A 14,977-nucleotide genomic window follows, 5' to 3' on the forward strand; every position below is an offset into this window, starting at 1 on the left:
AGTGCAAAGTCCCTTGCTTGTCTACCATCACTTGTAAGGGCTTTCCAGCAGCCAGTCCCATCTGACAAGTCTGGCTTACATTCTTTGCTCCTCCTTGGACAATCTTATATTTGGCTTTATTGAAGAGCACGTTGCTGATTGCACCCAGCTATGCACTGTGGCAGATTGCTCTTTGTCAGGGACCTGTCCTCTTGGTGATACACCACAACAATCTACTACTGACAGAAAACGACTGCAGTCAGACAGCAAATGGAATTTTAACAAACACGTAGAGAAGCTACTCCACACAGTCGGCACACAGAGCAGTTTAACTCTGTTAAACTGTACAGGGTACTCCTCATGTTCTAATTACAGCCAGTTCAGACAGTGGGTAGTAGAAGTGAATGTGGAACATTGACTCACCTATATTGCTCTGAGATGATTGTTTAAACAGAAACAAATCCCTGGATTATAGTTTTCTGTGTCCTACTTCATATTAAGAAAATCCGCAAGCGTTTAGGATCAGAGACCTAAATCCATTCTTAATATCATTTAGCTCTCCTGCAAAGCCTTGATAGTCTGTTCCTGGAGTTTTTTTGGTTGTTTTTATTTATTTATTTATTTATTTATTTAATTTTCCTGCTTGATTTTAACTGGAAATGTTGCAATTACTCAACTATGGAACAAAGCTACTTGGGGCTGCTCTTTGTCTGACAGAGTCATTGTGAAAGTTAAAGCATTTGCCCTTATTTGAGGTTCCTGGAGTGGTAGAGAACAGTGTGCAAAATTCTTTGCATCAGGTAAATGTCCCCACTGTACAGCCTGTGACTCAGGACACTACCCCAACATCAGCACAAGCACTGCTACACGCTCCCTTTGTATCACTGATGAGCACTGGAAGCACATGGCCCAGTAGTGCTTCTGCAGGTTCTCGGATTCGCTGACCATACCCCAGCAGCAGGTAGGATTGACAGAGGCCATTTTGGCTTGTTTTTCTCACCCTTGATGGGGAAGCAATGGGAAACCATGAAGGGGAGGGCAGATGCCAGTGTAGGGAATGGGGCCATCCTTTGAAGACTCATCTGGGTTAACAAGACATCACTCTCTTGTGTTACACTCTCTTGTGGAGAGGAGAGGACATCGCCAGGTAGGAGCTGGTGGGAAGGATCCATTGAAGGCTGCTGGGGAGGTGGATTCAGGAGATCACCCAGGGTATGGTTGCACAAGGTTGTGAAAATTGCATGAGCAGGTCTCCTAGCCCTGCCTGCCAGACTGGGGCTCATGCTAGCATGCAGAAGAGGGCAGCGTAGAGTGCGCTGTGAAACTGACACGCACACTGAGCTTGGATGCGGAAGCTGGGAGACAGCTGTCTACACAGCTGTTTTAGAGCGCTAGGCCCTAGCCCCCCTGTTGACTCACACCAGGGTGCTTGCCCATGCAGGCACTAAAGGCTCTGCAGACTTGTCCCCAGAGTCTGCTCTCTAGAGGTAAGGAGGGCCTCCAAATTAATTCCACGGCCAGGCATCATCTGCCTGCAGTGGGGCTTGATCTGATGAGTGATTGACACTTGGATTGCACCATGGCAGTGGGACTGCTTTGTGGAGGCAGATGGGAATCCATCCATCAGCCCAGCTGCCAGTCTGGGCCAAAGCACCCAGCTGCCCTAAGCAGAACTCGTCACTGTGTCCATGTTATAACTAGCAGCAGCCTGTCCTGCCAGCCACAGCCTTGCCTTACCAGGCATTCCCAGCCCTGGCGTGTCAGACACTCTGGAGGCTAGTCTATCCCCAGAACTCAGAGCGGAAGGAAATGGCGACAGTTACCTACAACTTTGTATTCAAAATACAAGCTGTGCTTCCTGCTGCTCTGAGCCCTTGTGCTATTAATAATCCGAGGCTCCAGAAGACTGGCTTGGAAAGATTACAACCTTGTGAGTGTTCCAGGCAGTGCAGAATAATCTGCCAGCCACAACTTCCTCTGCAGACACCTCATCATCCAGTCATTTAGCAACAAGACGACACTGGAATGGAACTGCCATTAACTGGAACAGCAGCTGGAGAGTAGGGGACACAGACACAGTTGGTGAGCAAAGGGAGCCGAGCTCCCATTGACTTGGCTCTCCAGGGCTCAGGATGCTGACCTGGGATTGTTTTATTGTGTCCAAACAAGACAGAACAGCCCCAGCAGCCTGCAGGATGTGTCCCTGGGTGTGTGGGAAAGAGGAAGTGGCAGTTGCTTGGAAGTTGTTACAACCAGGGGAAAGGAGGACAGACTGAGTGGTTGGAGCAAGAGTCAAGCCAAATTGGATACTCAATGGTCAGAGTCAGAGACAAGCCAGAGGGCATGCAGAGTCAGGCACATGCCATACCACAGAAATACTAATCCCGGAACTTCTCCTTGTATCAAATCCATGGCCAACTTTTTCCACATATTTACACTGGAGACACCATCACTGGATCTAACCACATCAGTCACACAATCGGGGCTCATATTGCTGCACTTCCACTAATGCAATACAGGCCATGTGCCAGCAATGCCCCTCTGCCATATGCAGTGGACAAACTGGACAATCACTTTGCCAAAGAATGAATGGACACAAATTAGACATTAGGACTCTGAATACACATAAACCTGTCAGTGAGCATTTCAGTCTAGCAAGTCACAGTATCCAAGACTTAATTGTGTGCATTCTAAAACAAAGAGACTAAGACTAGATTACAGAGGGAGACCTCTGAATTGGAATTTATTCTCGAGTTTGATTCTTACCACCTCACACTCAACAAAGATATCATTTACCTTACGCATTACATGGACAATTTCCCCACCTTTGATATTCACAGTAACCTTAGGCAGCCCACTTAACTTAATGGGCACACTCAAAGACCAAGTCAAAGGGGGTTTATTTCCACATTAATAAACATACTAAGCATCTCTTTAAACAGCTGCAATGACCCTTCTATAAATCTCTGAATGAATGGTCTGCATGCTGCTGTTTTAGTATCACATGGTGCACCAGTTTGCACAATCAATGCAGGACACTGGAGGATTTCTTTCACAATGGGAATCAGCAAAAAGCAGGTCTGACACTCCTCGAGAGTAGACAGGACATAAAACTGAAAGGTGCCTATTAACACAGAGTGAGAAGCTGTCCAGATTCCACCATGTGCAATGGGGGCACAGAGATACCCACAGCACACGCTGCACTTGGTAGGCTCCTGGCCAAGAGCCATCTGCTGCTGTCCAGAGTGCATCGCATTATTCCTGCTGATGGACCTGGCCATGGGGATTTCATAGCCTGCTGCATTGTTTTCAGGGCAACGCTGGCTAGGACCCCATGTCGGTGACTAGGTGGACTCATCTGCACAGTGCCTGAGCAGTCCCTGCTGAATTGTCAGATGGCATTTCCTTCCTCTTGCTTCAGTCGCTTGCAGAGATGCTCACTGATGGCTCCCAAGGGATTGGCTTTGTACACTGGGTTTGCGATGACCTTGTGAAACCTGGCCACTTCTTCCTGCCTGAAAGAGGTGAGAGAACTCCATATGAGGCTGTGTAGGTGTTACACTGACAGCCAGAAGTGGGTCTGTTTCATGCTGGCACCAGGTTGCCAGCTGGAACAAGGCAGACCAGGCAGCCCCCACCTCTGTCCTGTGGCCAGTTGGAACAGGGCCAACCAGGCAATAAGCTCTGTAAAGTGACTGCAGAGACAATGACAATGGGCATTGTTACATGCACGCAATAAGGACAATTGTAAGTGTAACTCTGCAGGGCTGGGGGCTCAGGGATACTTTTCTGTCTCTGTAGTAAGAGTTGTGGGAGGCTCATGCGGAGTTTTTGAATCATTTAAAACATTCCCCCAGAGCAGGAAGTGCTACAGCTTCCTCTGCCAAAGCTAGTGCCAGGAAGCAGCAGCAGAGCACCCAGTCTGCCAGCATGGGATAAGTGTGTGGCTAAGAACAGCTCACGCGGTGCCCTTACCAAGGACACAGCTTGTACAGTCTGTGCTGCATATTTATTGTTAATGGTACTTACAGCAGCCTGCGCTTTTGGGCTGGCTTCATTTGGCTGAAGTCTGTGGGTTCTGCCTTTGCTCTTGCCTGGCTGCTGAGAGGAAGAGACAAGGACAGTTTATAGAAGGAAAGAATTTTGCCCAAAGCATCTGGCACTGGCTGCTGCCAGCAGACAGGGCCCTGGCCTAGACAGGCCATTGCTCTGACCCAGCCTGGCCCTTCCCACATGCGAGATGTGAAGGGAGACAAAGGGATCAGTGATTCTCAAGCTCTCTCTTCGAGGGGGCAGAGGCAAATCTCGCTGTACTGAAATAAGCCATGCCTGTGTCCAGCAACAGGTCCAGAGTCTGCCCTGCTGAAGTGGGAAGAGGGGAACTGTATCTCCCAGCACAGCAGGTGGGTGCACCAGCGAAGAGAGAGAAAGAGCTGCCTCACCATCGTCAGGCGAGTTGTGTGGTCTGCAGCAGGTTCTCTCCCACTGGTAACTACATGAGAGGTCAAAGTGCAGCACAAGCCTCACTAGGTGCTCTGGAGATCTGTCCAGCTACCTCTCACCTCACTGTGGTGAGCTCCTGGCTGAATCCGAGGGATCCTTGCTGAGGCAGGAAGGTTAGTGGCATATATGCTGGACAACCCCAAAAGATGTATCATGTTAGTGCAGAGGAGGGCTGGCTGCCAGCTGCCTTGCCTAGCTTCCCCCCTCCCACATCACTGTGTCCATTCATGCACTACCCCACTCTGGTTCAGCGCCAGCCACCTTCTCAGGGCTAAAGCCAGGGGAGACTCAGCTAAACCCCGGGCTGTGAGCTCAGTCCTTGAGGGGGGCCAATTAGGGATCTGGGGCAAATACATTCCAAAAAAAAAAATCTGTCAGGGATGGTGATAGGTCCTGCTGTGTGTGCCGGGGACTGGAGTCCATGACCGTTGAAGGCCCCTTCCTGTTCTATGAGAGAGGTGTATCTCCATGTATTCTGACTGTCTCCACACACACACACAGCAGGGGCACAAACATGCTGACAGCTTCAGCTAGCACAGCCGGCAGCAGAGCAGTCAGCCAAGCAGGGAAAGCACTGGAACAGCAGTGTGGAGGCTGTTTAAAATGTTCTGCCTAGTTACTGCTGCTGACCAGCTAGAGGGGTGAAAAATGGCAGAACATGCTACCACCTGGCAGGAGACCCAACATGAAGGGCTGCCCTTTTTGACCCTCCATCAGGAAGCAGTGAGGATGACAGAGTCAGCTGTAGGACATGAAGAAATTCAGCTGCAAGTTTGAATGAGGGATGAAAAATGTGCTTTTTAAAGTGTGATTGCAAAACACCACACACAGACAGGTTCAGGACTACAAAGAACCAGACTTCACACTCTGTGTCTGAAAGCATGAGCATCACTCCAGGAAACAAAGCCCATTTAAAGGAAAGTCTAGAAACACCTGCAGCCTCTGGAAGCACCTACTGGAGGCAGAACTGATCCTCACTGTTTCTAGAAATTTTCCAGGAGCAGCAGTTCCCGAGACTGTGCAATTCCTGCAGCAATCGTAGTAGCGGGTTTTGCAGGCAGATTCCACTCCTGATCCAGAACCAGACCAGACCCATGAAACAGAATTCTAGAAATACGAGGCTGGAAGGGCCTTGAGAAGACATCAGGTCAAGGTCCCTGCACTAAGGCAGCACCAAGTAAACGTAGACCACCACTGGCAGGTCCAGCCTGTTCTTCCAAACCTCCAGCAACGGGAATTCCTGCTCCAGCACTTACCCACCCTTCTCACTGGAAAGCTCTTCCTGACATCTACCATAGACCCCGTCCCCCAACAGGGGATTAAGCCCATTAGTTCTTGTCCTACCCTCATTAAACACAGATGAAACAACTGGTCCCCATCCTCTATCATGACCGTTAATGTATGTGAAGTCTTACCCCCTGCCCCCAGTTGTCCGCACTCAAGTCCGAATGTGTCCAAGTTTTAGCCTCTGCGCTGAGGTCAGGTTTTCTAAAACCTTTGATGGTTTTTTGTGGTCCTCCCCCAGACTTTCTGATCTGGCTGTGTGTTCCTGGTCTGATAAGCAGCACTGCTCTTTAGACAGCCCCGAGCAGCATTTGCCCCCTTAACAATGGGTTTGCCAGATGGAATCCCCAGAGAAGCACTTGGTCCCCACTCCAGCAGCGTGGCACTGGGATGCCTGTCAGCTCACTCTGGCTATGAATGGCAGCCTTGTTTCATTACACTTCGTTGCCTTCATTCATTAGAAAGGAGAATAAAAGCCTCACTGTGATGCTCTTACCCAGCAGGAGATCAAATTCCTAGAGAATCTAATCTTTTATTAATGATGCTGACAAATCACTGGAGTATTACCCTTCATTCGTGCAATGCTTCTGAACCCATCAATGCCTATTCTGGCACCTTCAAACCCCCACTCCCCCTCGAGCTGGAGTGAGGGCTCTCCCCACCGAGGGCAGGCAGTGCTGCTGGTTCCGTCAGCCACGGACCTACCCGAGGAGCAGGCTGGGCAGCTCAGATGATCTTCACATCAGCCAGCTGGAACAGCTCTGTCCTGTCCTCCTCACCAGACCGATCTGCCAGCTGCACTGACCCCCTTCCAAAGCAGGGCTTCTCTGTGCCACTGCCACACTGGGTTTCCTGTCCCTTCCCCTGAGGCTCTGAAGATGGCATCTGGGCAAGACCAGCACCCAAAACCCGAGCGCAGAGAGTAGGAAGGGTAGTATGGTCTCTCACCCAAAGGTGGTGCTGCCCATGAAGGTGCTCAGAACGGTCAGCTCTGTCCCACCTGGCCACAGGAGGTTTATGTTTGGGAAGCCAGTATTCCCCATTTACTGAAGAGTTCAGTGTCTTTTTCAGTGTCTTGTGGGAGAGAGCATGCCAGGGTAACAACCCTGTCTATGGCATCCTCATGCACAAACAATGGGCATATAACCCAGCACTGCCAGAATGGTCTGACTTGGCCAGGTCACACAGTTTCCCTAAAAGCCCCCCAGAAGGAGATCCCAATCAAGGTTCGCTCTAATTTTTAACATTTGCATGCAGAATAAATTTTGTTATGTGTGCTGAGGCATGAATGGATGTGCACCACCAGTAGAAACACGCTGCTGTCTGAGGTGCTCTGCCAATCAGCTGCCTGGCATTTGACTCTCTCTTGGGTGGGTGCCCAAGTGCTCAGTTTACGTGGAACACTGCCAGGAGTGCCTCACCCAGCTGCGAGGCAGAGTGATACGGGAGAGAGAGACAGGAGAACAAGGCTGTTTGGATGAGAATCCGAAAGTTCAACCAGCCCAACCCTGAACCCTTGGAAAAGTCAAACTATGGTGTGCCCTTCTGCACTGGGACTGGAAGCAAAACTCTTCAGACAGCAGCACTGTGAGAAAAGTGACTCATGGAACTGGGGATTGGGGAGTTGACCTCCAGGGAGCTGGTTAGCAAAAGGCACTTAACCTGTAGGTGTCGTAACTGCTCCCTGCGGCTCTGATAATTTCCCCCTTGACAGGGAGCAGCAGACACAGTCTGAGCAAGCCAATTCAGCGCTCTCTGAACATCATGAGCGGTTGTGCTCGTGGTGTCTCCAGCCTTGCTGGGTGAAAAGAGATTTGAGTGCTTCGCCAAGCTACTTTGGAGACAGGTGTGGCCCAAATGTACAAACCCTGCCAGTTATGGCAAATGCACGGTTCCACATGCAGCATGTGCCGATGGGGAACAGATTGTATGGCTGCTTCTCCCTCCAGTTTGGCTATTCACAAGAAAAGAAGTCCACACACAACATCAGGGAGCAAATGCACACAGTGGTCAAAGGCCACAGCAGGCATGGTGAGACAGGTGCGGTATTAGATAGACATCCCCGGGACAGTTCCACAAGTGCAGGGTGGAATGACAGAGAGAGCGCAGGAGGCAGCTGGAAGGCAACATGTTACCTACAGTTGGTCAGAAGAACAGGACTGGAAATGACTGTTCTGAAAGAGGTGGGCTGCCTCCAAAGGAAGCCCCATATGCATCTCTGCACAGGTCTTCAGAGTCCGCTATGAGTGGCATACCTTCAGTTCAGAATGCCAGCCTCAATTCATCAGGTACTTCTGTGACCGGACCACCCCCATTCACACTGTCTAGGTAGCCCCAGGGAATCAGCCATGTCTCCCTGGTGCACTGGGAGAAATCCCATCTTGCTGTTATGGCCAATGTTCTGACATCAAACTGTCATTTGCATGTGGTAGGAGCCTCGGCATGGCTGGGGTTTGACGCTGGTGAGATGCACGGTGCCTTTCCTGCCTTCAGGTTGGCATCAGAAGCGTTTGGTTGTTCAAAGCCTGCCCCCCTCCCAGGAGATTGTGGCCCCAAGTTTCGACAAGCCAGCATCCTCCCCATCTGCTGCAAACCCTGCTCTTCTTCTCCTGCTGGGCCACGCCGGCCTCCTTCTCCCGCACAATGAGCAATGCTCTGAGGCCACAGGGAAGCCCCAGATCATCCTGGAGACCTGGGCATGGACCTCTGAGCAGCATGTTGATGCCTGCGTGCGTTTCACACAGAGCAGAGAGCATAACAGTCAGAGGGACTGAGGAAGGGGAAAGGCACAGCATGCAGCCCCCGAGGTGGCCAGCTGGCAGTGCCATGATGATAGTGTCCACCACAGGAAGTAGCAAAATAAAGCAGCCCACCAAACGATACCTACATCTTGGGGTGCTTCCGGCCCTTGCTGGTTGTGGTCAGTTCAGAGAGCTCGGGCAGGGCTTCCATTAAAGGCTGCATATCTCCTACCACGGGAGTCGCTTTCCGCTTTGCCTTGGCTTTTTGCTTCTGTCTGGCCAGCTTCACACCTTCTATTTCTGATTCAGAAATAAGACCATAAACAGACTGTTAATTTACAAGCACCCTAACCACTGCAGGCTATGCATAGCTAAGACAGGACAAATATAATTTAGGTAATGTTATAGAGAGTACACTTGTAAAGTTTGCGGATGACAGCAGACTGGGAGGGATTGCAAGCACTCTGGAGGATAGAATTGAAATTCAGAATGATCTGGAGAAACTAGGGAAATGGTCTGAAGTGAACAGGATGAAATTCAATAAGAACAAATGCAAAGTATTCCTGTCTGGAAATAAGAATCATTTGCACACATACAGAATGGGAAAGGACTGTGTAGGAAGAAGTGCGGCAGAAAAGGTTGTATGGGTCACAGTGGACCACAAGCTAAATACAAAATCAACAATGTGACACCGTTCCAAAAAAAGCAAACTTCATTCATGAAGCCTCAGCAGGACTGCTGTAAGCAAAACACAAGAAGTCAGTCTTCCACTGCACTATGCACTGAGTAGACTTCAACTGGATTACTGTGTTCAGTTCTGGGTGGCATGTTTCAGGAAAGAGGTGAATAAACTGGAAAAGTCCAGAGGAGGGGAATAAACGTGATGATGGGTCTAGAAAACATGAAAGAATTGGGTTTGTTTAGTTTGTAGAAGAGGTGACCAAAGGGACACAATCACCATTTTCAAGCACATAAAAGGATGTTATAAAGAGGACAGAGATTTTTTTTCCCCTTATCTACTGAGAACAAGACAACAAGCAATAGTCTTAAATTGCAGCAAGGACAGTTTAGGTCTAAATTGGACATCAGGGCCGTGTCTACACGTGCCCCAAACTTCAAAATGGCCATGCAAATGGCCATTTCGAAGTTTACTAATGAAGCGCTGAAATGCATATTCAGTGCTTCATTAGCATGCGGGCGGCAGCCGCGCTTCGAAATTGACGCTCCTTGCCGCCGCGCAGCGCGTCCAGACGGGGCTCCTTTTCGAAAGGACGCCGCCTACTTCGAAGTCCCCTTATTCCCATGAAAAGTCCCTTTCGAAAAGGAGCCCCGTCTGGACGCGCCACGCGGCGGCAAGGAGCGTCAATTTCGAAGCGCGGCTGCCGCCCGCATGCTAATGAAGCGCTGAATATGCATTTCAGCGCTTCATTAGTAAACTTCGAAATGGCCATTTGCATGGCCATTTCGAAGTTTGGGGCACATGTAGACGTAGCCTAGGAGACACTTCCTAACTGTCAGGTTAGTTAAGCACTGGAGCGAACTGCTCTGGGAGGTTGGGTAGGGAGAGAATGGTATTTCTCTCCCAGGAACAGTAACTTGGTCACCTGCTAAGAAGGGGGGTGTCGGGGGAAGAGCACTGAAAATCGGAAAATAAACCAATGTACTAGAGCTACAGAGGCCCTCAGGGGACTGGAGAGAGAAGGGGAGCATTCAGGTTTGGCCTCCCATCCTCGTAAGTGTCACTGTAACCATGAACCTGACTGACCTCAGCATTAATTGCAGGGGAAAGATGGTCTTGTGCCAAATATATGCTGGGACTCAGAAGAACCAGGTTTAATTTGAGGTTCTGGACCTGTCCCTTTGGGCTCATCTACACTGGGGACTTCTGCTGGATCTTCCCCCGACCAGGGAGCCAAGCAGAGAAGGAAGAGTGGAGACTCCCCTGCCAGTTACAACTCTCCAGGAGTGTCTACACTTGCATTCCTCTTTCGAAAGAGGTATGCAAACGAGGTAAATTGAAAATGCAAATGAGGTATAAATTTGCATATTCCACACATCATTTGCATATTCTAATTTCAAAAGAGCTTCTTTCGAAAGAAGAAAGCCAGTGTAGACGCTGCTCTTTCGAAAGTAAACCCATCTTCGAAAGAATCATTTTTCCCTTTACTTAATGGGAAGAAGGATTCTTTCGAAGATGGGGTTTACTTTCGAAAGAGCAGCATCTAATTTCGAAAGAAGAAAGCCAGTGTAGAATATGCAAAATCAGGTGCTGAATACGTAAATTTATACCTCATTTGCATTTTTGATTTGCCTCATTTGCATGCCTCTTTCAAAAGAGGCGTGCAAGTGTAGACGCACCCAGAGGGTGCGTCTACATGGGCACAAATCTTCGAAATAGCCATGCTACTGGCCATTTTGAAGACTACTAATGAGGTGCTGAATTGAATCTTCAGCGCCTCATTAGCATTAGGATGCTTCCAGCCATGGCGCTTCGAAAGCGCCACTTTTGAAAGTGCACGGCTTGGCACGGCTACATGGGGACCCTTTTCAAAAGGACCCCGCACCTTTTGAAATCCCCTTATCCCGAAGGTGCGGGGGCCTTTCGAAAAGGATCCCCGTGTAGCCGGGCCAAGCTGCGCACTTTCAAAAGTGGCGCTTTCGAAGCGCCGCGGCCAGAAGTGTTCTAATGCTAATGAGGCACTGAATATTCAATTCAGCGCCTCATTAGTAAGCTTCGAAATACGGCTATTTCGAAGCTTTGTGCCTGTGTAGACACAGCCTCCATGGCTCTGGCCCAGCTGGTACTGGTAACAAAGAACCAAACCCAGATGGGGACAGCTGGCATACAGTGTGCTTCAGCCAATTCCCATCCCCACAGCTTAGGGGCTGGCTATACACTCTCTGAGCCCTGGATATCTCTCTTACAGCAGGAGAACTCCCAGAAAGGAACTTCATAGAAAGACTTCTGCTTCCATTGCATTTCCTGGGTCAACCAAAGACTGCAGAATCTGCCCTTCCCTATCACCTGCGGCCATGACCTTTGAGAGTCAGCTAGTTAGTGCAGTAGCATTGCACGGCCCTGACCATGGTCATTGCCCAATACGTCTATATCAGTAAGCTTGCACACCAACATTTTAATTGTTTCTCATTTCCTAAGCCAGTGAGATGCTTGGGTCTTTACCACCAACAGTCCTGGGCGAGCTTGGATTTCTGCAACGCACAGATGTTGGAGAGACATATGGTTGTAAACTCTGCTCCTTGAGGTGGCTCTGCCCGGAACCCTGGTTTCTGTTCTGTTATTTTCTTGGTCTGACTTTCTGGAGCTGGGCTACTCACAGTGCTATCACACATTACATGCCTGATGCATCAAAGCAAACACCATGAATTCCTCTTCTATGAAATATTTGGTGAAGGGGCCATATGGATTTTTCCACCCTCCTATGCATGCTTCTAATGGCCAAAGCTTTGCATCACTTTTTCCTTGGTCTCTGATGATTTATTTCTGCTTGAAATGGAACATGCACAAAGAATTTTGCATTACGCTATTGGGATGAACTTCACTTCACTGAGTCCTGGGATTGGATGCCAAAAAAGGCAAGGAGGAAGCCTGCCCAAGAAAACAAGACATAGTTAAAGAAAGCTATTGCATACCAAGATTACAGAAACAAAAAGAACAAGTAGCAAATTGCTGCCCACAACATTTAAGGGTGTTTTCAGAGAATTAGCCTGAGTGCTCTGTAGTGAACAATATAATCAATAGTGTCTGAGATGAATTAACTGCTTAAGTGAAAACAAGACATTTACTCAACCTCTGAGCCATTTGCTGCACATAGCCTGTACTGCACTGCACAGGAATGACTGCCGACCTAGTACACACCAGGACATGCAAGGGGGAAAAAGTGAAGAGTTACTTATTTTCTTGGATTTTACAAGGGGCTGTGCTTAGAGACTAATGGGCAGATCATGTGCTAGTCTCTTGCCTAAGGCTGAAAGAAGTGATGGACATGCATCATTTAATGGTCATCACAGAGTAGCTGGTGAAGCAATTACATATGAGGGCAGTTTATTTTTTCTTTATTTAAACTGTGGCTGAATGAAGATCTCCTCATCTATTGGAAATCAGAGAAGTCCTGGTACACGCATTTGAAGTTAATCATGTTTTTGGCCCCCAGGAAGCGAATGGGATGTAAGTATACACTCCAAGTTAAACGAGTGCTTACCTGCTTTCCTGAATCAAGGCCCCTATTAGTGCTGGGGTTAGAAGAACTGGCATCCCTGAGTTCAGGAAACCCAGTTATACAACCAGTAAGGAAGTCTGAGGTGTTACATTGCTAAGCAAGTTACTCAGGCAAAGAGTAAACTTCAGGCACTGGGACGGATAGGAGAAACTGCTGACTCAGGCACAGAAATGAGAGAAGTAGCCAGGGAGGGGTTGAAAAGTTCTCATGAAACTCTGGAGAAGCCTCACAACATGCTTGAGGCAAGACATGATCACATCCAAGCAGGACCTTCCCATCACTCTGTCTAAGAGTCTGGCCATGCAATAGCTCCCCACATCCTGGCCCAAGGGGTCCTGGCCCTCTGCCTACTAACAGTGGAAACAAATCCCTCAGGCACGCCACAGACTTGGCTTAGTTCACAAACTTCACGTGACCTTGCCTCAAGGAAAGAGTCTGAGGCATTAGGCACAAAGCCTTCGATTCTGAAGAACAGCAGTAGGGGTTTAGTCCTCAGAAGTTCTCATAACAGACCATGTAGAACTGGCACTGGATAGGGACTCTGGAGACCTGGGTTCTATTCCTAACTCTGTCACTGAGCTTAGACAAGTCACTGTCCATGCCTCAATTTCTATAACTGTAAAACGGAGCCAATTGAATGCTTCAGCATCCATGGATAAAAAGAGCTATTCAAGAGCTGAGAAATGGCCTGCAGATTGTTGATTCACAGCATTTAAAAATCCTGAGTCACACATGCCGTCCCCTCCTCCCACATCCATCCAAAATCAGGGTCAAGCTTTCTAGCTTCCCAGAGCTCTCCATCAGGCTTGGAGAAGGTAACCAGTGTGTCACGGTTAAAGATCAGGTGCAATAGACTTAAAATGAAGCGGTTCACACGTACTGAAACTGATGTGAGCAATGACACCTCTGCAGTCACCAGTAGGCCGTGGGATGTGATAGGGCTGGTCTATGCCAGGAATTGACATTGGAAAGCTACACATCTCTGGGGTATGAGAAATTCAAGCCCTGAGAGATGGTGCTATACCAAGCTGACCTCCAGTGAGCTCAGGGCTAGGTCGATGGAAGAATGTTCCTGTGCACTTAGTCATAGCCTCATGAGGAGGCAGATTACCTATGCTGATGGAGAACCACTCTCGTCTGGATAAGTATCATCTACACTGAAGCCCTGCAGGTGTGCCATCATCATGTTCCAAGCACAGAAAGGCCCTCACCAATTGTTACAATGAACCATGCATGCAGTGTCTCTGTTCAGTCTGTGGTTTTCAGTGTCTAGCAGAGCTGTGACTTTAAGCTCCCAGGTTCATCTTTTGAAAGCATGGTGCAGGTTTCCTGTAAGGACAAGCACTGAGAGATCTGATATGGACTGACTGCATTGTGAAAAAAGGGTTTGCCCTTGGGTGATAGGGTGTTTGTGGTTTATTTTTTCTGTACAAGTGCATAGTAACTGGTTTCACCTGCATTTGAGGCATTGAATGAAGTACACCACGTATGATGAGCATAAGTAGGATCCACGGATTTCAAAGACATGTTGTGGGGAGTGTTGAGCATTGATTGTGTCATTGGAGTCAAGGCTGCAGGCTTTGCATCTGTTGTTCCAGCAGGGTCTGGTGCTGCTTGGAGATGTTGCACTCTGGTCTACGAGGAGCTCACTTCTGATGAGGAATTTGGTGAGGATATCAAAGGAGTGGGGTGTTATTTAATGGCCAAAAGGAGAGTTCAGAAGAGATTTCTTTCTGGACAGGGTCCCCACTTAGTATGGGTTGTGGTTGTTTGAGGACACCCCCCGTATCGGTTCTAGTGGGAGGTGGTAAGTGACAGCTAGGGTATGTAGTCAATGAAGTTTTTTTTTTCCTCCACAAAATCAGGATCTCTTGAAAGTATGTGGGTGGCCCACTCCATGATATGACCGACTTCACTAGTGTGAATATCTCGTTGGGTGCAGGAGGTTTTAAGCACGTAAGGGTGTATATCCTGGACTCCTCTCCAGAGCATACAGTGTAGTAGCTGAGTGCTGGCCATAGAGAAATTTATTGGTGTGTTTGGAGTGGTTACTGGATTGGTGAAGGTCCACGTGATGATCTGTGAGATTCTTGCATAACATTGGCTGTACAGTTCCATTGCTGAAGTTGATCATGGTTTCTGGGAAGCTGATACTGGCACAGGACAGCTCTAGAAGGAGCCAGAGGAAAGGGTGGTGGGCTTAAGGCTGTGGAAGAAATCTATAAGGGAGTT

General features: G+C 48.7%; 1 protein-coding gene across 12 annotated transcripts in view; it reads right to left on the reverse strand.

Moving 5' to 3' along the window:
- Nucleotides 1-2,704: 2,704 nt before the first annotated feature.
- The window catches only part of SLX9 (SLX9 ribosome biogenesis factor), a 91,430-nt gene continuing 79,157 nt past the window's right edge, over nt 2,705-14,977 (reverse strand). For 9 of the 12 annotated variants that reach the window (XM_075000946.1, XM_075000944.1, XM_075000945.1 and 6 more), the window contains 3 exons: nt 8,654-8,807; nt 4,009-4,080; nt 2,705-3,494 (listed from right to left, as the gene is read on the reverse strand). In XM_075000946.1, coding sequence (XP_074857047.1) covers nt 3,371-3,494; nt 4,009-4,080; nt 8,654-8,807 — 350 coding nt within the window. In that variant the 3' untranslated portion in view covers nt 2,705-3,370. The remainder of the gene's footprint in view (nt 3,495-4,008; nt 4,081-8,653; nt 8,808-14,977) is intronic. The other 3 variants (XM_075000947.1, XM_075000942.1, XM_075000939.1) reach the window with 1 other exon arrangement.

The sequence above is a fragment of the Carettochelys insculpta genome, chromosome 8 (assembly GCF_033958435.1).
Source record: "Carettochelys insculpta isolate YL-2023 chromosome 8, ASM3395843v1, whole genome shotgun sequence".
Lineage (NCBI taxonomy): Eukaryota > Metazoa > Chordata > Testudines > Carettochelyidae > Carettochelys > Carettochelys insculpta.